At 43.5% G+C, this 23193-nt stretch overlaps 5 protein-coding genes across 6 annotated transcripts; 1 reads left to right on the forward strand and 4 right to left on the reverse strand.

The window, feature by feature from the left end:
* The first annotated feature begins 42 nt into the window (after positions 1-42).
* LOC102706762 (2Fe-2S ferredoxin-like) lies at positions 43-2821 on the forward strand. The gene is made up of 8 exons (XM_040525149.1): positions 43-120; positions 237-332; positions 643-710; positions 1077-1144; positions 1383-1489; positions 1717-1766; positions 1850-1932; positions 2492-2821. The coding sequence occupies exons 2-8, from the start codon at positions 278-280 to the stop codon at positions 2604-2606; spliced, it is 546 nt and encodes a 181-aa protein (XP_040381083.1). The 5' UTR covers positions 43-120; positions 237-277; the 3' UTR covers positions 2607-2821.
* A 2718-nt stretch (positions 2822-5539) lies between these two features.
* On the reverse strand, positions 5540-6632 carry LOC102707039. The gene has a single exon (XM_040525493.1). It carries the CDS (start codon positions 6533-6535, stop codon positions 5894-5896), a length of 642 nt encoding a protein of 213 aa, XP_040381427.1. The 5' UTR covers positions 6536-6632; the 3' UTR covers positions 5540-5893.
* A 3451-nt stretch (positions 6633-10083) lies between these two features.
* Positions 10084-11498, reverse strand: LOC102706016 (putative peroxiredoxin Q, chloroplastic). 2 transcript variants are annotated; one of them, XM_040525111.1, is made up of 3 exons: positions 11119-11496; positions 10735-10962; positions 10086-10587 (listed from the first exon to the last, which is right to left on the reverse strand). In XM_040525111.1, exons 1-3 carry the CDS (start codon positions 11311-11313, stop codon positions 10369-10371), a joined length of 642 nt encoding a protein of 213 aa, XP_040381045.1. In that variant the 5' UTR covers positions 11314-11496; the 3' UTR covers positions 10086-10368. The 2 variants fall into 2 exon arrangements, with proteins under 2 accessions (XP_015693481.2, XP_040381045.1); XM_015837995.2 differs by having other exon boundaries at positions 10084-10587; positions 10735-11498.
* A 939-nt stretch (positions 11499-12437) lies between these two features.
* LOC107304327 (treacle protein-like) lies at positions 12438-17174 on the reverse strand. The gene is made up of 4 exons (XM_040525494.1): positions 16848-17174; positions 13883-15344; positions 12813-12899; positions 12438-12686 (listed from the first exon to the last, which is right to left on the reverse strand). The coding sequence occupies exons 1-4, from the start codon at positions 17172-17174 to the stop codon at positions 12637-12639; spliced, it is 1926 nt and encodes a 641-aa protein (XP_040381428.1). The 3' UTR covers positions 12438-12636.
* Positions 17175-18141: 967 nt separating this feature from the next.
* On the reverse strand, positions 18142-21407 carry LOC102706574 (3-oxoacyl-[acyl-carrier-protein] synthase I, chloroplastic-like). Its single transcript, XM_015838898.2, has 7 exons — positions 20915-21407; positions 19812-20243; positions 19554-19727; positions 19097-19210; positions 18913-19014; positions 18735-18801; positions 18142-18649 (listed from the first exon to the last, which is right to left on the reverse strand). The coding sequence occupies exons 1-7, from the start codon at positions 21359-21361 to the stop codon at positions 18582-18584; spliced, it is 1404 nt and encodes a 467-aa protein (XP_015694384.2). The 5' UTR covers positions 21362-21407; the 3' UTR covers positions 18142-18581.
* Positions 21408-23193: the final 1786 nt, after the last annotated feature.

The following is a 23193-nucleotide window of genomic DNA, read 5'->3' on the forward strand; positions in this document are numbered from 1 at the left end:
CGCGGCTAAGCCTCCGCCACGGCGCACACCCCCCCCCCCCCCCCGGCGAGACTTCTCCTCCTCCTTCCCGCCGTCGTGGAGGGAACGGGAGCGGCGGCGCTGCCCACCGGCCACCGGAAGGTTCGGTGTCCACTGACTCAGCCGTTCCGCCTCTCCCCCCCCCCCGGCCTGTTACTTGGGTTGCACCAACCCCGCGTCGTGGTTCTCGCTGAATCGTGTATTTGTGCTGCTGTTAGGGTTCGGAAGCGGCGGGGTGTTTGGTTGGTCGGCTGCGGCGATGTTGTCCAGGATCTCGCAGCTCGGGGCGCGGATTATGCGCGAGGGTAGAGCTGGTAGGCGCCTGCTCCTGCTTTGTTAAATTATTCTGTGCGTTTATTATTGGTTAATGCTCTCGAGTGCTTGCTATACTTGATGAATTTGTTTATAACTTATGTGAATGATTAAGAAGCGGCATGTTTATGTAAAATTCGCTCATGCGGCTTTCCTTGTGGCATCTAGCATTCTATGTCTGAGTTCATGTCCTATTTTGTCGAGTAAATGTGTGTTTTCAGATGCTACTTTGTTTTATTAATGGTTAGATTAGTGAATACGGAGATTTGGTGCAGTTTTATTGTTGCTGATTGTTATTAATCTCTCATGCAGCAGCAAAATTGCCGAGCAGTACAACAAGCTACTATCGAGGTCAACCCAGCCAAGTTTTACCCCCAGCGGTTAGTCTAATTGTATTGTTATTGTAGTGATCTCTAATGCTGAATTCAGATGATAAAAACTACGTTCCCTTTCTATGTGTTTTCAGTTTTTCACTTAGAACTCAATTTATCCAAGTCATTGTATCTGCATTACCAATAATACAAACAAATCACTGATAAATGTTTTCTAGATAAGGCATCCAAATTCTGAAATGATCAATGAAAACAAATTGTGAATTCTGAAATGACCAGTGGAGAGACAAATTTTATCTTCCTGCACATTTTCCACCACCGCTTCTAACTTTTGGCAATATTTTTTGTGCCTCCACTCATTTTTCAAATGTCCTTAGATATAATGACTAATAAGCACTGGTCTATAACTTTCAGAAGAGCATCCTCTTCTCAACAGCGACAACTAGTAGCGATCATGATCAGGGCAGTCAGTACAAGGAGAAGTAAGTATAATTCTCTCCGTTATTGTCCTTTTTTTGTATAGCATGAAATGAAATTTGAACGCCTAGCAGCATTTGTATATTGGGACAGCAGTCTTGTAGTCCATATTGTTTTTGACATGATTCTGTTCAATGTCTCTGTTGTCTTTTAAGTGGCTCCTTCTATCTTTCACATAGGAAATAGCTGTCCCGAAACGACTGATCAGTTTTCCTAATTTGCAATTTTCTCTGAGCTGCACAGAATCTCTGTAACATTTGTGAACAAGGATGGCACAGAGCAGACAATCAGTGTCCCTGTTGGAATGTCCATGTTAGAAGCTGCTCATGAAAATGACATCGAACTTGAAGGTTACAGATTTATCTCTGCAACTGTGTCCATGTTTTGAATTTATGACCTCTTTTGATGATAAGAATAGCTTTAAAAAGTAAACTATGTTTACCCAATTGACATGACATCCGTTGGCTGTTACATGATGTTACCTACTTGTATAATAAGGGGATGTTATCTTGCCTTTTAATGATCTGTCGACTGATGCCCGATCGTAGTTAGTAACTTGTCCTGGTTTTGGGTACAGGAGCATGTGAAGGCTCCCTCGCGTGTTCGACTTGTCATGTCATAGTTATGGTATGCTCCATATAACCAGCCCTGGTTTCTATGCTTTTGTAGAGGTTAAAGTGCCACTAACTAGCCAATTCAATTTTCTCCAGGATGTAAATTATTATAATAAGCTACAAGATCCAACAGATGAAGAAAATGATATGCTTGACCTTGCTTTTGGGCTTACAGAAACGTAAGTCAAGATCTCCTAAAGTTTTTCGTTTTTGTTTATCCATTTACATGACTCATTGCCCTTGCTATCTTGATATTGTGCAAACAAACCATACTATGTGTGGGTATTACCAAAATATGTTACGTGGTTGATAACCAAGGTTATTGAGGGAGGGGAAAACACGGATTCAGTGCATTTGACATGAGAGGATACAGCAAACGGCATGCAGTTGTTTCCTTAACAATCATGATCTGTTTCCACCTGTATCCTATGTGCAACCTTTTACAAACTAATTGTTGCTACCCATGGTTCTTACTTATATGCATAAAGAATGGAAAGTAAAGACAAATTTACTTATAACTAACATAGTAAAATATCTGAGTGAGATATTCTGATACTGGTAAGTTTCAATTGTATAAATTCCATGGTAGCTTTTATGTGCAAGAGTTTTGGTTCTGTGTTGTAATACATGAATGAATGAGAATTAAGTAATTTGTGTATGATCTTCAACCATATGAAAGGTACACTCTAAATGTTTCTTGTTTCTAATCTGGGCATCAAATTTTGGAATTGAATTCAGGTCTCGTCTTGGCTGCCAAGTAATAGCGAAGCCAGAACTTGATGGCATCCGACTGGCATTGCCAGCAGCTACACGGAACTTTGCGGTAGATGGCTTTGTACCGAAACCACACTAAATGACTGACATCTGAGAGCACAGGTTCTTATAGCACCATCAATTTTGTAGCCTCATGACTTGTAACTTAAAACAATAGCCCCTGTGTTTTGAGGCTTTTGTGTTTCATGGAGGGTTTGTTCATTGTTGAGCTCCTCGGTTAGTTACAGGAATCATATTATTTCATCTGTACCGCACTGCCACCAGGTGAATAAAATGCAGGATGCATTTTGGATACGTATGCAGCATGAGCCTTATTTCTTTCGAACAAGTGTGGTGTAGGCTTTGTGTTGGGGGGCAGCAATGTCAAATACGAAATCTATGTATCATGAAGCGGGTGCTATATTCTGTTTTTGTTAAGCAGCTACTAGTACCTACACTGCCGTTTCCCTTCAATAAGCAGTTAGGCTGTGTTCTTTTTCTATGAAAGATTTTTATTTTTATAGTTATTTAATTATATGAATAATCTAATTAACTACTGTAAATTTAAAATTTTATTTTAGAAATGTTTTAAAGGTAATGTGATGAACTTGCATATATAATTTTATTAAAAAACATAATATTTAACAGTTTAGAAAACATGTATGTAAAAGTCGAGAGAAAGATGGAGAATAAGCTGGCTCGATGGACTTAGGTTACCTAAGGAGCATTTAGTGCAAGTGGTTTCAGGTGATGCTTAGACTAAGGGTCACTTGTCAAAAAAAATTTCTCCCATGGTGCAAGTATTTTCATATCTGTCCTATAAATAATTTACATGACAACCTTAATATTTTTAAGTTCTCCCATGATACAAGTATTTTCATATCTGTTCTAATTTATATGACAACCCTTAATATTTTTAAGTTTTTTATTTTATTTAGAAGTCCAAAATTTTACACATTATACCGCTTAATCTAAAAGCACTATATATTTAAATCCAAACCTCCCCTTCCCTCCCTCCGCTCCCTTCCTCCGCCGTCGATCACTCCCCTCCCTCGATCGACACCCTTCTTCACGCGAAAGGGTCGAGATGGTGTGGGCTAGTGGTGTCACCTCATATCTACATCTCACATTCAAATGCTAAGGGGGTGCGGATCTGAGCTCAAGTTACCATCATCACTTCTCTCCTTTATCCGATGGATCTGAAACACGAATCGATAAAGATGATAATGGGATCTAATTATGGCATGATGAGGCAGAGGTACGACCTCCCAGCGCGAACCCCTGTCCACTCGTAGTTTGCAGAAGGTACGTGCACCCTAGCAAAGATACTCACCTCTGTTCTCTCTCTTCTCCGCAACAGACAGACGATGGTGAGACCACTTGGCAGCATGTCCACGCCGTGATACCGTAATTACAGAACTTTCAAAAATATCAGCGGAAATACCAAATGGACAGTAGATTCGTCTGGATTGGTTTTGCTCGGTAACGTGCCGTGCTAGCACCGAGATACGGAGTACGAGCCGTATCTCTGCAGCAGAAGAGTGACGTGGTGTCTGGCGAGCACAACCATTGCTGCTGCTGTAGCACAGCCGCCCCCACCAACAGGGACCAGCCGGCCCGGCCGTCCGGGAGCCACACGATCCCACTCCACCGGCACCGCCCCGTCCGGCCGTCCTGGGCCACTGCAAGGTTTTTTTGGATCGTTGCAAGCACTACCGGTGGCTACGGCGAAAGGGGAGCAGCTACGCTGCTGTGCGGCTGTGCCCGCTGTGCTTACGAGACGAGAGAATGTGATGTCAAGCCGAAGGGACCGATCTATCTATGCCGGTGCGCGTGTGTCGCAAGCTTCCGTTTGCTGCTGTCACACAGCGTAATCCCTTCCTTCCCTAGCACAGCACAGTTACGTACTTCTAGCTTCATTTTTAATCTACATTCCATATACCTTTTCTATAAACGAAAAAAAAATTATAAATAAAATGTTTATATATGTGTTGTTGGTGATCTAAAAACCAACGATAAAAAATAAACTACGATAAAAAGACATTAAAATTAAATAAAATTTAAGTTTAAAAATTTAAATTCTAGCTTATACATATAACCGCACAAGCAAAATCGAAAAGATAGGGTGGAAAACTGAAATGCCATTTATTTCTTTAAACTCCAATGCATTTGTTTTCTACTTATCAAATCTTAATGTATTTGTTTTCTAATTTATCAAACTTTTTAATATACGATTGTTCAGAAACAAAACATATACGAGAAGTTAAAGATTTTTTTTTATATAGATGTAGTACTAGATACACAGGAAAGTTGTAAGCTGTCAAAGGCACTTGTGATGGCTTTAATTAAGTACCCAGTAGCATACTGCAGCCTTAAACACAACCAATCAACCACATAACCCACAAATAAGATTAAGTCCCGTAGTTATTCCTCTGCTACTTAAGAAAAAAAGAATCATCTGTCCGCTCCTATCTGTGTCATGCCATGCCGAAGCACAAAACCAACATCTTCCCCAAAAAAAAGCAGTCGATTGACGTAAAAAGCCCGGTTATATCCACACTTTGTTGTTAGTTGTGGCCGCATTTTCATTAAACTTAGCAGAGAATTCAGAATTGAACCTAAGCGTCCTCCTCAACCGGTCGATCTGATCGCGCCATTGCACGGCAGCATTGAAGCCTCAAACCCTACAAGCACAAAGCTCGAAGCAGCCAACAATGTCGCCGGACGCCGGCCCGCGTCCCCCACGCACCAACCCATCCCTAATGGCAAAGAAATTACTCGCGGCCGCCGTGCGGTAGGTGGATCGATCTCGCACGCCGCGATCGTGCTGACAACCTCACCGGCGCCACCAAACGGCACGTCGCCTCGCCGTGGCTGACAAGTGCGCCAAATGTTCAGAGGAAAAATTTCTGGCTGGACATGTGTCGCGCGTCTCCTGACATGATGCAACTGCCAAACTGAATTTGCAAAGTGGAGTGTGAGTCAGTGAGTGAGTGAGTGAGACAGACAGGACAAGCTGCCAAAGTGCCAAGGTAGGTGAAGCACGCTGGGTAAACTTGCGTGTCCAGGCTTCAGAGTGTGAGTGAATTGGAGTGTTTGTGGCTGCCAAGAAACGTATCGTCGAGAGCGTTTCACCATCATCGGCAAGTCGGCCGTGAGGGTGAAGAACAAGATGCGTTTGGTTTCACCTACTGATGTGCGGAATTGAGATGAAATTGCGCCGATTTTGGAGTTGGGAGCCTGCAAATTTGCGCAAATTCAAGGATGGATGCGACTGCTTGCTGGCCAGGATGAGGAGCTATATGTACATTGCTGAACTGTTTGAAGCTACAAAACAAAACTACTACAGCCGATAAAGATATGATTTTTATTGCTCCTTTTGGGTGCTCAGAAGGCCGGGACTACGCCGCCGGGTCGTCCCCTCCGCCTCGGGCTCGCCGCCGTTAAGCTCCCGCCGGCTGCCTGATCCCACAGCCGCACGACGCTGCCGCCGAGCGGCGCCGTGTCCCTGTACCGGCACACCTCCGCCGACGCTGTCGGGCTGAGGGGCAGAGACCTCACGATCTCCCACTCGAACGGCATCGTCTCCGACGGTGGCCCGTCCATGCCGCAGTCGTCATCGTCCTCCTCCTCCTCCTCCTCCTCTTCGACCACCTCCTCGTCGTCCAGGTCACAGCACCCGACGCAGCAGCTGTCGCGGTAGTACGCCGTGTACCTCTCCTTCGGCGAGGGCGACGACGAGGCCAGCGGCTCCGGCGGCCTCTCCGACGACCTCGCCCGCTCGGACGTCGTCGTCGCCGCCGCCGCCGAAGACGATGTATCCCTTCCCAAACGATCCTCTCCAAAAGAGGTATCACCACTAATCATCGCAGCTGGCGTAGCCGCCCGGAGGCGCCAGATGCCGGCGGCGGCGGCCGCGGCGAGGACGGCGGCGAGGCAGGTCCACGCCGCGGCGCCTGCGGCCGCAGCCTCCGGGAGCGAGTAAAGGCGGAAGGCGACGGCCTCGAGAGGCTGCTCGAGGAGGTCCATCTCGCCGGCGACGTTGGCTGGGCTCTCTTGGATGCGCGCGCGCTCTGCTTGCTCTGCTCGGAGAGGAATCGAATGAAAATGCGAGCTCCGTTCTTGGGAGAGGAGACGAGGTGGTATTTAATGGCGGGGAGGAGGCGGCGCGAGGGTAAATCTGGGCCGTTGGATGGGGAGAGCAGAGGGAAGGGATCAGGGGGAAGATGCTGGGCATCACTTGGAATGGGAAGGTAGATGCCGCCATGGATATGCTATGACTAATTTTTCCACATTTTGTTTCTCCTGTTTGGGTCTTTGTTTATTTTTAGTGCACTGAGTATTTACCTGTTCATTAAGCCGATTAATTTTAACCGTTGATTAGATCACTGGTCTTGACATCGGAGAATTCTATGCTTTTTAGTTCCGTATTATCTAGTTAGCTGGTATTTATTTAAATTTGTGTCAATTGATAAATGAAAATATATCTGGATTCAACTACTTATTTATAGTACTCTGCCTTTAGCCAAGCATGATGGAACGAGAAGATGAGGGCTCACCAACAACAACGATCGTAACTTCCTCGACTGAGCCTCAGTACCGATGACATCCAAATTTCTATTGGGCCTCATCGAATTAGGGTTTTGGGTTAGACGCAACGGGAGAAATAACAAAGTAATGGATTGTGAGGAAGTGGTGCTGAAGGCCCGAGTTATGATGGAGGGTGATAGACGAGGTTAGTGGCGAGACTAGAGATATCACGTAGTTACTTAGAAGATACATGTATGGACGATATGGTTTTGATCGACGAAGTGAACCGCTAGAGTCGTAGAGGAGGGAGGGGGATCCCATCGAACCCGAGGATGCTTAGATGGCACGAATAAAGAGTGAGGGATGTGCAATAGCAGTTGTCTTCATTCATACCAACAATGATGCTATGAGATAGGGCAGTAGGGTGGGGAGAGATTGGTGAAGATGACAAATGAATCAAGATAAGTTATAAGAACCGAGGACAAACAGGGTTGAGTCAGGTTTATGAACACAACACAAATTTTACTGTAATTATTGATGTTATAAAAGTAATTGATGTTTTACAATTTTTCAATTTATAACGTCTCTTAGTTGTGCTGACAAGTTACAACTAAATTCCCCTACATGGTGATCCATAGTACAGATCTAGTAGAGAATTATCCTAAGAAAAAATTATTATCATAAATTATTTTGACGTACCAAATTTTTAGTGCAGAGTTTTGTGCCTCAAGTTATAAGGTAACCAGACACATAAATTTCTTTTATGAAATATGGTAAACATTAAATCATTTCATAGAAAATAACTACTACTCACTCCGTTTTATAATGTAGTCCGTTTCATAATGTAAGTCTTTTTAACATGGTCTAGACACATATATAAAGTATATATATTTATCCATTAAATAAATTTAGGCACAGACAAAAAGACTTATAATATTTTTTACAACTAGCATGGTGGCCCACGCAAATTGCGTGGCTAGCATCTTTACATAGAATCTTTTATCTTGATAATAATATTTGAAATTAAATTTTCCTCAATATCAATTATTTTAAAATTTTTAACACAAAATTTGGATTTTTTAAACTATATTTACCCATGGACTCTTTTATATTATTTTTCTTTATTTTAGTTTCGAAACTATATTTCTAATCGGATTATAGATGTTTTCAAATTAACCTTCACTCAAGATCCTCTCCAAATCACGCAACAAAACCACTAATCAAACGCACAAAATTACTACACATGTGTCTCACGATCACATCGGCATCCACGCGACTCCTGGACCACCCATGCTGGACTCTTTTATATTATTTTTTATTTTTAATTCCCAAAATTGTATTTCTAATGAGATTTTTTTTATTAATATGAGATTTTCTAGCACATGAGAGCGAATGTGGTGGCTTCTTTCCCTATTACTTTATATGTATAATAGAGCACTACATCGTCAAATCATGATGCAATTAGGTTTAAAAAATTCGTCTCGCAATTTACACGTAATCTATGTAATTGATTTTTTGCCTATATTTAATACTCCATGCATGTATCCAAACATTCGACATGATAGCGTAAAATTTTTTATTTTAAACTAAACATGGTATTAATTTACACGTAATCTATGTAATTGATTTTTTGCCTATATTTAATACTCCATGCATGTATCCAAACATTCGATGTGATAGCGTGAAAATTTTTATTTTAGAACTAAACATGGCATTAGTTTAGGGTCGGGCCACTTGCACATCTTAGCCTCAAGTTTATGAGAGAAACTTATAAATCTATGAAAAATAAAATTGTAACTTCTAGTAATTTTATATCAAAACCTTCTTCGATTTTTTTCTTAGATTAGGTTCTTTTTTAAATAAAGGTGAACTTGAATTTTCACAAACAGTCAAACATGTGTTCTTAGATTTTTACGTGGGCTGGCGAGCACTGAAAAAAAAAGAAAAAGAAAATCAAACAACAGACGGAAACGGCTGCAGCAAAAAAAGGAAAAAATATTGTCATTAAACATGCGCCTAGGCAGGATTGAATTGGAGACCTCTCGCTACAGGAGAGGGCACCTTACCCCTGGACAATGGGCTCGATTTTGTTTTGTTTTGCGCGGGACACTTCAACACTACATTGGACTTCGGCGAGATGGAATCCACATCCGTCAATGTAATTTTTATCTTTTTACTTGTCCGATTAGTGTTTTCTTTTTTTCTTTTTTTTCGATTAATCTTAGAATTTCTAACCCGTGAGGAGCAGAGGCTTGTTTTTCTGTTACTTTATATATATATAATAGATATGAAAAGGAGGTAATATATTCGACTAGATCGTGTTCACGGCAGTATCCTTCTACCACCATGTCTTTCGGCTCCGATGAGCCGTCCGTCCTGTGAGGTGAGGCCGGCGCACATGCACGAGGTTGCCGGCCGGTGACCGGCGTCTGCTAGCGCCGCCACAACAACTGGACACGCACACACAAACACGACTGGGGTACTATTGCTAGCTAGCCGGCCGGCCAGCAAGCAGATCGAGCAGAAAGAAATAGTGCCATCTCTGCTTGCCACTAACCACGACGCCGTCAGGTTCAGGTTAAATTAATCACTGTAAAAATGGAAAACGCAACTGCGTAAAAAGTAAAGCCCCCACGTGCCGTACACGATACCAACTGCTCAGACAGACAGGCCAACATGTTGAGTGAGGTGATGACGCTAATAACCTCGTACTTATCCGACCCTAACATATATAAATCCAGCAGCTGATCCAGATAAAAAAAAACCAGCAGTTGTAATCCATGTAGAAATTCAGATTGCAGGTATTTGCCGTGTACGGCCTGAATAGTTATAATTTTACTGTCCTTAGAAAATTACTGGAAATAACATATTTTCTAGTATAAAATTTAATAGGTATTTATATATCGACGTATTAGAATTTTAAATATAAATCTTAATACATAGGTATACTTTGTCAGAATGATAATTGTCCATATCTATAGCTCCCAGTTAGACCCCTGTTATTTTCTTATGAAATCATCAAACCAGTCGGGTTCTACACAGTTATTTGAGTATATAAATAACTATATCATCCACTATAAAGTTAAAAGTTTACTCTATAAGAGTAATAAAGTTTTACAAAATGCTTTAGCAGTTGAGAAAACATGCCCCCATAAAAATTCAGAATCTTTGGTGCGAAAGACCTGGGACTTTAATTCCAGATCTAGCTAGGATCGAGTACGTAGCCGCCACAGATTTTGACTGTATATACACAATAAGAGTGATACAGATGCACTAGATACATAGCATGTGTGTGTGTCGAGATAGTAGAATTGAAGAAGAAGAAGAAAGAATCAGAGGGTCTGGAGGATCTTGAGGGTCTCGCCGATGTGCTTCTCCGGCTGGAACTGGTTGTTGTAGATGTACTGCACGACGCCGCTCTTGTCGAGCACGTACGTCTGCCTCCCCGGCAGCGTCCCGAACAGGTCCGCCGGCACCCCCCACTCCTTCCTCACCCTGTTCCCCTCGTCGCTCAGCAGCGTGAACGGCAGCTTGTACTTCTTCTTGAACTCCTGCCATGCCAGTTCAATTCATCCATTCCAATGGCGATCGAGTTGGCGACATGCGATGATATATATGCAGTTATTCACGGCTCCGGCAATGGAGGAAGGAGTCAAGAAAGGGAGGTACGTAGCTGTGGCTGTGGCTGACGGACTGACCTTGTGGGAGGCGGAGTCGTCGCCGCTGATGCCGATGACCTCGGCGCCGGCCTTCTTGAACTTCTCGTACGAGTCGCGGAAGGCACAGGCCTGCTTGGTGCAGCCGGGGGTCTCGTCGGCGGGGTAGAAGTAGACGACGACCGGCTTGCCCTTGAACTTGGACAGGGACACCGTCTTCCCGTCCTGATCTTTCAGGGAGAAGTTCGGCGCCGGGCTGCCCTTGCTCACCTGCACCGCCACCGACGGGGGAGAATCGTCATCAGCCGCCCGCGCCACGCGTGGCGGCGAGCCCAGGCCACTCGTCATCGCCGCCGCCGCCCACGCCAGCAGCGCGGAGGCGCTGGCGCTCCTGCGACTAATACAGAGGTTCGTCGTAGTCGTCACCTTGCCGCAGACGATCCTCCCCGCGCGAAGGCGGCGCGGAGGCGCGTTCGACAGTGCCGCTGCCGCCGGCGCGGCGCGGAGAGCGGCGGAGGCGGTGGAGGGCCTGCAGAGGAGCGCCCGCGGCGGCGGCGGCGACGCCCGGCGAGGGGACATGAGAAGGGACGGCCTGCAGGCGGTGGTGGCGGCGAATGCCATCGCCGGCGAGGGGGGTTCAGGCGCGGTGACGCGTGGCCGGCGGCGGCGGCTGCTGCTGCTGCTTCTGCTTGCTCTGGTGTTCGTCCGGTGGTTGCTTTGGGGATATCAGGATGAGGTAGGAGAAGGGGGTTTGTGCCTACGTGGCACGGTTTGCTACCCTCTGCTGCTGATAGTGAACTCCTCCTCCTGCTTGTGCTTTGTTGCTTCCCTTGGTCTCATTTTCAGTTGCAATGTCCGACACAACAAAATATGTGCAAAATTCGATTATATGAGCACCTCTCTAAAATTCCAAACACATCTACTGTAGAATATACTCCCTCCGTTTTTTTTTCATTTGCCATCATTGACTTATAATCGATGTTTGATCATTTGACTTATTCAATTTTGTAAATGTATGAAATTATAAGTTATTCTTAAATTTTCTTTTCTAATATATCAAATCATAATATTTTATATATATATATATATATATATATATGATAAGATGAAAAATTAAATATAGACCCAAAAGTCAACAAAGAAGTAAATTAGCTTTTTATTTATTTATTAATCGATTAATATTTTTCCAAATCTCATTTGAGGATAACTGACAATCGTCTTCTACCTCTAGCCATAACATTGAGGGAGGGAGATAGTGAATTAGATTCACCGGAGATGGTAACAGCGAGCTCTTTAAATAGCCGTTGGTTTTGGTGACATTCGAAATTTGGCAAACTCAAGTCAAATTAGGTTTTGGGGTTGATGGCGGTGGGAGTAGGGCAACGGGGCCATGCAAGCAGGATTCGAGAGAAGGCCGAGACATATGGTAGAGTACACTATTTGTGAGTGGTGAAAACAAGCCATTGATAAGACGATCGATGATAGAGGCTGCGATGGCAGAGATGGATAAAGGCAGTGTAGGGGCAAAGGATGTCCCAATGGTTAGGTGGCATGGGACAATGGTAGAAAAAAATTATTTATTAAGAGAAGTCAAGAACTTGACATATAGACAATCTCAATATAAATATTGTACCACACCTCTAATGCTTTCCTCTATATGAAGATTTTAAATGCATAAAACACAAACACATTTTATTTTCAGAATAAAACACAGATATATTTATTATCTAAGAATCACAAACGCATAACACATGCTGACATGCACCATAGTTTAATTACAAGTGGTTCTCCAAGTAGTAGTCTCAGCAAGTAGTGTCCCAAAACATTCATACAGGTTTGTTCGAATTTATCTATTAATCGATGTAATCTGGAAGAATTTCCTCATATTCAATAAAAGAAAAGAACCGGTACAAGTGCTGATCGCTGCATCACCAATGGTCAGTATCAGTATCCTCTGGACTTAAACGATGAAAACGAGAAGAACGAGCGATGTGCTGCAATGGCATGACAAACGGAACATGATCAAGCAGACTGAAAATGAATGCCCAGTGCATGCAGGTTAAGTCCATGATTCATAAGATGCAGATTTAATTTAGTTAAGCGTCAGATGTGAGATTAACCTCTTGGGGATTTTGCCGATGAAATCAGCTCCTTCAGCAGTACAGGCCTTGCAGGAGAACACGGCACACAACTTTGCAAGGAACGAACTGCACACAACCATTAACTTCTGACCAATTGGTGGTTGCTTACGAAAAAAAATTGCTAAATTAATTAACACCCTAAAGATGTGATTCTTTATGACGCTCTAAATAGTATTGGTTTTGATGAAATGACGCCATAAATATGGTATGGCTTGATTTTCTGATATTTTCCCTTTTAATTCAATTCCTTCTTCTTTTTCATTGTTTTGGAATATGTATTGACAATAATTCCCATGGTTATTTTTTTCTCTTAAAGTTTTTCCTACTCGACGCTGCTCCTTCCCAACTGACTGTTTCATTCTTTTTCACTTTCAATCATGTGGTAATATAAAAGGAATCTTCTCTTTCTCAGAAAATAAAGTCTATCACAATTTTCTTTTCGTTTTGCACCATTTTGTATTGCAGTAGTGTAGCAAAATCTTAGCAAAGTTTATGAAAAAAAACATATTATGAATGTTCACGCAAAATTTTAGTCCAATCCATGAAGACATAATGTCATTTGTGATATATTTCTCATCAAAAAAAAAGTTGTAATATGTAGTATAGGACAGGGTAGTAATTTTAGGTGACAAAAACACGAAAAATAAAAGGACTTTTTTATCATCCTTTAATAGCTGTCTTAATATAACAAAAATTTTAGTGCAAAATTCTGGTGTCTCACCTCAAGGTATTAAATTTATACTTAAAAAAATATGGTAACTCAAGGTAATTTTTTAAGGATGGTTAACCCTAAAAAACTCAAAAGGAAAAGGAAAATGAATCAAAAGGGATAAATGTTAGGAAATCAAGCTACACCATGTTTATAATGTAATTAAATTAAACCAATCTTAATGTTAAAACGTAGAAGCCACACATTTAGAGCGTCAATTTAGCAATTTTCTTGTTTGGGATAAATACTAAATCAGAGTTTTTTTTGGTTATGAACAGTTTTAACACTTGTTAATTATATAGCTCATTTGATGTAGTGTAATTATGAGGTACTGAATTACCGTGTGCAGGGATGACATAGTTGTTGTCTGAATCATCCGAAGCAGCATCGGAGGAGCAGATCCTCGGAATGACGCCGGAATCGCCTGACCGCCATCGCTCGCCGACGCTGTCGTCATCTGCCACGGCGGCGGCGGTGACCTCATCGCCGGCCTTGATGTTGCCGTTCTTCTTGCCGAAGGTCAGGAACCGCTTGAGCCCTGCCACTGCCTCCGTCGGCGACTGCACGGCGACGACGGGAGAAGCAACGCTGCTGCTGCTCGTCGTGGTGCCCGGGATGATTAGAAGGTTCTTGATCTCGGCGGCGGTTGCGTCGTCGTCTTCCTCCTCCTCCCGTCTCTTCCTCAGCATTGCGGCGTCGGCCTCCAGCAGCTGCTCGGTGGAGGGGCCGGTGCTCGACGGCGAGCCGTGCAGCGGCGAGTCGGTGGGCGAGGCGGCAAGCTCCGACGACCTGTGGGAGAAGGAGGAGTCCACGTTTGAGTAGAACGACTGGTCGGAGCTCTGCGGCGACGAGTCCTCTTGGTCGGTCGCTGGGCTTTCTTTCGCCGTCGTGTCAGACGGCGCCGTTGTTTTCTCCTCGGGATCTCCGGTTTCCTTCTCCGATTGATGCTCTGCCTCTTCAGCATTTGAACCAGAGCCTGCCATTGCTTGAGATGAGTTCATGGTCATGGCTTCCTCTTCGAGTTCGCTGTCCTTCTTGATGTAGACGTAGCTCGGCTCGGTGTCAGAGTCGCCGGTGATCTTTAAAAATCCACCAAGTTCAACTGAAGATTGTGCAGTGTCATCATCATTGATGTTGAAATTGTTTGATTCGATGACTAAATCTCTGGAGATCATCTTGCCCGTGTCCGACGGCCTGCGACGACCGTCAACTTGTTTGGTAATCACCGGACGCGGCGAGGCGGCGGGCTGCCCCTGCCCGGCGCCATTGCCTGATCTCCTAAGGCGAGACGCGGCGGCCGTCTTGATCTCGGCGATGACGACCTGCCGATTCCGACAGCCCTGCGCCACGGCGTCGGCGGCGGTCGGCGCAGGAGCGGGCGGCTGCTTCGGCCTGTCCCCGGCGCCGCCGGCATGGCTAGGCCGCGGGGACTGTAGCCGCGGCGGTGGCCTCCTCGGGCTGTCCATAACGGAGAACGACGAGCGGTTGGGCTCCTTGAGCGAGCTCCTGCTCCGTGACAGCGTCCTCAGCCTCGGCGTCGTCGCCGTCGCCGCCGCAGCAGCGGACGGCACCCTGTTCTCTTTCCGTGGCGTGGACGGTGGCTCCGCCTGCGACGGCTCACGGTGCGGCGCTCGCCGTCGCGCGTCGGGGGTGGAAGACAGCCTTGGGCTGGCCGCCGCGCCGGCCGGCGACGGCATGCTGCCCCTGGGAGTCCTGGCACGTGAGAGGCTCGCCTTCATCGCCGAGCTGCTTCTTGGCGTCGAAGAAGAGGATGGTTTCACCTCCAAATTCCCGGGCTTTTGCTGCATATCAGCATATACAAGATGACTCTGTTCAACATATTTTTAAACATTTCTGGCATGATTAATTGCACTGCTATTTTACTCCGTGAACTAATTGGTTCATTAGTTAAACCCTAAATTATTTTTGGTACATTTTACCTCCTAAACTAATGAAAATAGTTCACTTCACTTCTTAACAATATTTCACTTTATTGCTATTGTTAATACAAGTTATATTCTAAGCTAAACTTTTTAAGCTATAGATAACACCATTATCAAAGTTTAAAAATATTTTTAATTTTTCCATGACTATTTTCTTGAACTTTAAAATATTGATGTTTAAATCAATTTAAGATGCTTTTAAATAATGTTAACTTTTTGAAAAATTCTTAAAGATTGATGAGACGCCACCGTTTTTAATAGTTTGGGATGTAAAATAAGCCAAAAAAATATTTTAGTGAGCTAAGTGCTCCAATAAAATTATTCAGGGGAACGGACTTTTAAAAAAGTCAATTTAACTAACCCCTTAAAGTATTTTTTAGCTCATCTTATTTCTTAAACTATTGGAAGTGGTTTAATTCAGTTCTAAATAACATCTCTCATTTTTGTTACTCTTCAGACAAGTTGTATTTTAAGTTGAATTTTCTTTAGGGCTGTGGATGACTTGAAGTTCAAAAATATTTTTGATTTTCTATAACCTCTTGCTTGAACTTTAAAATATTTATATTTAAATCAATCTTAGGTCCTTACCACCTATATACATAGTGAGAAAAAATCTTTAAAAAATAGTGAGACTTAAGTTATAATGTATCTATCAACCTACCAATTTTTTTTGCGTAAACTGTAACTTTTTTAGAGATGAACAAAAAAAATAGCATTATGGAGTAACGTGAACCATTTTTAATAATCCAAGCTGTAAAATAAGCTTAAAAAGTAGTCTATGGGGTTAAGTGAGAAGTTAGTTCGGGAAGTCAATTGGACTCTTTTTCGTTTTTCAAAATACAGGGACAGCTTGAGATGATATGGAATGAACTTTAATCACAATGAACAGTCCAAAACTATCCTTTTTTTTAAAAAAAAAGGGTAAATTGCAAAGATTATCTGAATGGAATAACGCTAAGGAGCTGAACGTGCCATGACTCTCACCTAAAAAAGGTCCGTTCGTCTATACGATGGCTGAACTAAACTACCCCTAACAATGAATCACAAGAAAGTCACAAAAGTTGGATGCAGCACAGGGATCAGGCGATCGGCTCGAAACGCTAAACGTGACGTCTGTTCATCTCCAATAAAGCGTGAAACCAAATCAATCCTACTACTTGTTTTTTTTTTCTCTCGAAGAAAATGACATACTTTGCTTGTGTTTTTTGTTACTATGAAGCAAAGAATTTGCGTAAAATTCACAAGTCTGCATGCATTTTGAATTTGAAAGACGCATCAGAAAATTTTTCTGAAGCTGAAAATGTTAAGGCAGAAGAGAGAAAAATGGAGTAATGGACGCGATCGATGGAGAGAGTTAGTCACCTCTTTGTCATGGCCGGCGGCGAGGTGCGCCCAGAGCGCCTTCATCTCGGCCTCCTTCCGCTCCATGCGCGCGCGCCATCCCTGCCGCAGCTTCTCGTCCCTCCGCCGCACGTACGCGTCGTACCTCCTCCCCCTCCCCACCACCGCCGCCGCCGCCGCCTCCTCATCTTCCTCCTCCGCGGCGCCGTCGGGGCGATCAGCCACCGCCACGGCAGCGGTGGCGGGGTCCTTCCTCCTCTCGGGGAGCCGCCGCTTGTACCCTTCGAACTGCCGCTCCAGCTCGGCGGCCTTCGCCCAGAGGACGTCGTCGCCTCCGGCTCCCCGCATGGCGCCGCCGCCGCCGCGCCGGTGTCGCGTTCGCGTTCGCGCGCGCGACTACGCCTACGGCTACGCGGTTCGCGGGCAGCGACGTGAGGGGGTCATCCATTTGAGCCGCGGACGGGGTCGTCGTGGTCGTGGGGCGCACGGCCGGCGCGGCGACGGCTTCGAGACGAGACGAGGTTTTGGTTGGGCCGGGCCGGGCCGGGCCGACGACTGCGAGGCGTGGGCTCAGATGGGCTTCTTTCCACAGGGTTCATTTGAATTGCACAGTGGTGTTGTATTTGAAAATAAAAATTCGGATCATCTAAAATTTTTTGAATTTAAAGCTTCAAATCGCATCACGGACAGCTTCTATGTTTTCAGCTTATCCAGTAGGACGGAAGAAGAGGAAGAAACGTAAAACGAGTACAAGCGTACAACGAATTAGCTCAGGATTAACTGGGTATTAATATTTTAATTTTAAAATTAATTAATAAGATTTTCTCAAGTCATTTGAGCTTTGCCTAAATTAACATAAATACTAATAAATCTAGACATATATAAGAACGAGTTAAAATGATCAACAAATGTTTATGTTTGTATTATGAAACGGAGTGAGTACTTATTATGTCTACCATGTTTCTCAAGCTATAATTTCTCCAAAAACGTCTAATATTTAGATAACTTGTTTTAAGCTACTTTTGTTATTTACGGTATACCAAAATGTTTAATTCATCCGTATAAACAAATTTGACCATAATCAGTCCAATCGTCCGTAAAATACACACACCAGTTTCTTACTTTGAACCGGTTATCAGCTGGTTTTTCAAAACCATGTTTTCACGTGGTCTCAAATTTTCTTTTCTCCCTTACCTATATCTACATGATGAATTGCCAAAAGTCAGCTAATATCACCTCCATGTAATAAGAAACGAGATAAAGAAGCCGATTAGTGTAACCTCTGGACGATCTTCCAGGATCTACAGGTACATCAAACCGGAAATCGGCTATGCTTTCAGAAAATTGGAAACTTTTTATTCCACTAACCGGGCACTGGCATACTCAACAAAAATTGCAATAGAGAACATTTTTCTAGACCAGGTAATACAAATTACAGACAAGCATTTCTATGGAACAGGAAATCTAAATCTGCTTCTACATGACAACTCTAGGCATTCCCAACTTTTTTCAATTATACAGAAGTAGGTAGAATCAATTGCAAATTATGCAAAACAACGTTATACAGAGCTCTCTCAATTTCAGTGATAGATAGTTGTGCCTAAAATGGAATGAATCTCAGATCCAGTTCGTTGTAACGTTGCCGGCTGTTAAATCAACAGTTGCTTCTCCCAAAGAAAAGACATGCAGAATAACTCAGAACTTCCTGAAATGGCCTTCACTATTCTGGCCAAGATTTGTGTAACATGCAACACATTAAGGCTTAAATGGTGCAAATACTACAACTGAATTGTGTCCTCCAAATCCAAAAGAATTCGAGATACCTGTATAGCAAGACACAATAAATATGTGGAAGAGGAAGCGAAAGAAATGGAGTACTATGGCAAAACCATAGGCATTGTTACTCACCAACATTCACTTCATGTTGCTTTTTTACGTTAGGTACTGTGTCAAATTCAACAGCTGGCTCCGGATTCTGAGGTTAACAAGAATGCAGCTCTTAGTAATTCTAGCCATAATGCGCTTCCCAGGTTTCAACTGCCATGCTAGCTAGATTAACAATTAAATATTTTGAACCGATACTTACAAACTGGTTTATGCTTGGATGGACCCATCCAGTGGTTATAGCTTTAACAGTTGCAATGGCTTCCAGGCCACCTGCCGCGCCAAGGCAATGCCCAATCATGGACTGCAAATTGGACGATTATATTAGGAAGGCAATGTACAGTTTCCTTGACTTGAAGTAAACCACATATGGGACATAAAAGCACCTTGGTTGCATTTATTTTAATCCCCGATGGATCCTTGAAGACTTGCCTAATGGCATTCACCTCTGCCAGATCACCAGCTAGGGTGGATGTTGCATGAGCATTTATGTAGTTGACCTGCAAAAAAGAGATTTAAACACACATGAAACTTCATCGAATGCATCTAAACAAATACAAAGCAGCAATCAGAGCTCATTGTGGAAACATCAGTTCTAGATCATCAGATGGGAACCTATTTTTCAAGTAAAAAGGGGAAATATGGCTGGAGTGGGTGTTAAAAATTTATCGCAGAACAAAATGTAGGGAGTCCTAAGTCCTAACATACAAAGAAAAGGGCTAAAGCACAGACTATAAATCATAATTTATGTATCAACTGCCACAACAGAAAGGTATACAATTTTATGAGCAAAAGAACTAACACATAAGAAGAGGCTCTTTAAGGCTAAAATATTTGGATTACCTCCTCCGGTGCAACGCCAGCATCTACGAGACTTTGCTTAATGCAAGACGAAACACCAAGGCCATCAGATCTTGGATCAGTCATATGGTAAGCATCACAATTCACAGCACCTCCTAAATACTCCGCAATTATTGGTGCATCACGTTTCATCGCATGCTCTAGGCTCTCCATGACCTTTTTTCAGTTTGACAGAACCAAACCATTAGAAATGTCTTAGCAGAGTGAAAACATGAACTTGAATATGTTCATAAAGCATACCAGCACTCCAGCTCCTTCACCCATGACAAAACCATCCCGGGCTTGGTCCCAAGGCCTTGATGCTGTTTTGGGGTCATCATTCCTCTGTGAAAGTGCTCTACATGCAACAAACCCACCAACACCAATCGGAATAATTGCAGCTTCAGTGCCACCAGCAATCATCACATCAGCTTCGCCTCTGCGAATATGGTTTGCTGCAGCATAGAAACAGTAGTTCGAGGTAGCACAGGCAGTTGAGATAGAGTAGTTTGGACCCATGAAGCCAATGTCCATTCCAAGAAGGGCAGATCCCATGTTAGTTATGGCATACGGAATGAAGAATGGAGTGATCTTTCTGTGCCCCTTCTCAATAAGATTCTGAACACCGTCAGAAAACACTGTAAGACCACCCATACCGGTGCCCACAAGTACACCAGCCCGAGTTTTTTCAATCTGCAACAGAGAACATTTACTATTAATGCTAACTATCCTTTCACCCAAAGTATCAAGGATGAAAACTTATAGCAGGATGAGCTGATGAAGCTATTACCAGCTGTAAGCAGCCAATGAAACAAGGACCCAAAAGGGTATGATTTAATAATATTTCTACATAATAAAATGGTAAATACAAGGATTGATGAGATGCAAAAACAGTTTTTTTTTCATTTTGCTCCAGAAAAGCACCCATAGTGTTGAAGTGATATTTTTAAACATGAAAAGAATCCATCTGCATTGCATTTACACCCGATAGCAATTTAAAAACAGACACACCTCTATACTTTTCCATCCCCAACTAAAATACATGGAGTCTCAACAACCTTCTTTATGATAGTTAAGTAGAAATACATACACATCAGATTTGCAATCATGTTTATTCCACTTATTGTCTCGATAATGGCACTCGTAGTATCCTCGGATATCACAGAAATGGAAAAATCTCACCACCAATCAGATAAACAATCAGCTTTTAACACCTGATCTACGAAAAGTGGTAAACCGCAGGACACTTTGCATGACCGAAATCTCGTATCTTCAATAGCTTAAAAAGTGAAAAGGATCACTGCGGGAGCGCCTGACACAGCGAATGCGCGGCATTTCAATGCGAGCTACCAGTACGGGTTTACCTTGTCCATGGACTTGGAGCCGAGGGCGAGGTCGGCGGACTCGAGCGCCTTCTTGCCGCTGACGATGCAGTAGCGGAGGCAGTCGTCGAGGCGGCGGTCGTTCTTGCCGTCGATGTAGCCCTCGGAGGAGAACCCGCGGATCTGGCCGGCGAAGCGGGTGGGGAAGTTGGAGGCGTCGAAGCGGTCGATGGGGCCGACCCCGCTCTCCCCGGCCAGCAGCCGGTCGTAGTAGGCGTCCACCTCGTTCCCGAACACGGAGACCAGCCCCATCCCGGTGATCACCACCCGCTTCCTCGGATCCGTCTCCCGCCTCGGCGCCACCGCCGCCGCAGACGCAGACGCGCGGACGGCGACGGAGGCGCGGCGGCCGGGAGGCGGCGCGCGCCCCCGCGCCCGGGCCGGGGACGGGGCGGTCGCGGCCGCGGTGGGGAGGAGGAGGCTCTGCATCGCGGCGGAGGTGGCGGTGGCAGCGGCGGCGATGGAAACGAGGAGGGGGAGGGCGTGCGTGGGCGGGTGGGGGGCGAGGGGGTGCGTGTGTATGTAAGGAGGGTGGGGGCGGGTGGGGCCCACCGGTGGGGGGGGGGGGGGGGTTGGGTTTGGGGGGAGAGGGGCTTTGGAGGCAACGGAGGGGCTTTGTTTGCAAGGTTTCTGGGCGGATTCTTCGATGCCGCGGTGCGTGCGTGCGTGCGTGCATTGTTGGCGCGGTGATGCGTGCGTTACTATCCAAGAAATTCTATTTAGCGAACACTTGTTTTTTTTATATCAGTAGTTTCTTTTTGAAAGTTTTATATGTGAAAAGTTTATATATATATATATATATATATAGTTTAACTCTAATTCAATCCAAGATTCAATTATTCAATTTTCTTTTTACTATCCACCTACTCACATTGCATTTTTATAATTTACCCACTTAACTTCGTAATATTAAAAATCAATTAAATCTAGATGGATATCCACGTAAAATCAAATTGATATGGATATTTTCTATATAAAAAAGATGGTCACATATTTCATGAAAATATTTTTCTATTTATTTTAGGAATAACATAATATGGTTTTATCCTTTGCAAAGTACAAACATTCATCCAGTAAATATATATGTTTGTATATCTACATTAAAAAAGTGTACATAGAAATTTTATATACTTAAACTTTATACATGTAAAATTTATATAAGTAAAGTTTATATATCTAAAGTTTATATAGGTTAGTTAAATAAAATGCTTGCTAGAAAACTATATGCGCGAACGTTCGCACTTACCCGTTCCTCTCCTCCTCGTCCACGTGTGAATGAGATTGAGTCAATTAAGGATGGTTAATGTAAATTACTCCCCTGTCTCACAAAGGTTTTATCCTCTTTTTTTTGTCTTATTGTTTATCACGTAAAGATTTTATTGTTTTCTTTAAATTGATTATTACATTGGAGCTTGCTAAAGTAGTGGGCAAATGTCTTCAGATTATAGGGAATAATTACATTGAAGTTTCAAACATCGAGGGTCGTTCTATTCCTCTTCCTCTTCGGTGTTCCCAGTGTGTCGTACTTTCCTCTATGTAAAATTTAAACAGATTTTTTTAGCTTAACCATCTCTAATTCTCTATGGACCTAATTACTTGTGTTTTCAAATGATATTGGATGATTGCAAAAATCTCACCTTTTATTTTCTCTCTACTTCACCATTCATCCCAACATGTAGAGAACTGCATTTGTATTTTATTTACATAAATATAAACTTGGTCTATATGTAACCACCTAATTGAGATTATGCATAAATTGGCGACGGTGATGGTACTGACTGGTTAAGGAAGAAACCATAGAAGTTGTCTTAGGTTTAGGTCAGTATAGTTGTAGGTGCCCTAATGGAATACCAACATGAAAAAATGGACAAGTAAAAGAGTTTCTAGTCGATGTGCAGGTAGGACTGATCCAACCAACAGTTTGGGAGACAACCTACCATCACCCTTTGGGCACACGCAAGAAAGATGTTAAGGTTCTAAGGATAGAGAGGGTCATGAATTGATCTTCATCAAGGCACACGCTAAGCCTCTTCCTTTAAACTTACGCTGAGAGAGTCGAGGGTGTCCTCATTTTCCGGATGATAAGTTGGTTGCTCTTATCACCGTGCCTTGTCCGAAAATGTAGAGCCAACCTTGTACTCCGCTTTTAGGAAAAAAGATCAAATGCATTTCACTAACTGCAATTTCATGTTTTTTTTCTTATAGAAAGGTGTTACCACTAAAGTGTCCCCTCTAGGTTGTCAAACTAGTACTGTAATTAC

The sequence above is a fragment of the Oryza brachyantha genome, chromosome 6 (assembly GCF_000231095.2).
Source record: "Oryza brachyantha chromosome 6, ObraRS2, whole genome shotgun sequence".
Taxonomy (NCBI): Eukaryota; Viridiplantae; Streptophyta; class Magnoliopsida; order Poales; family Poaceae; genus Oryza; species Oryza brachyantha.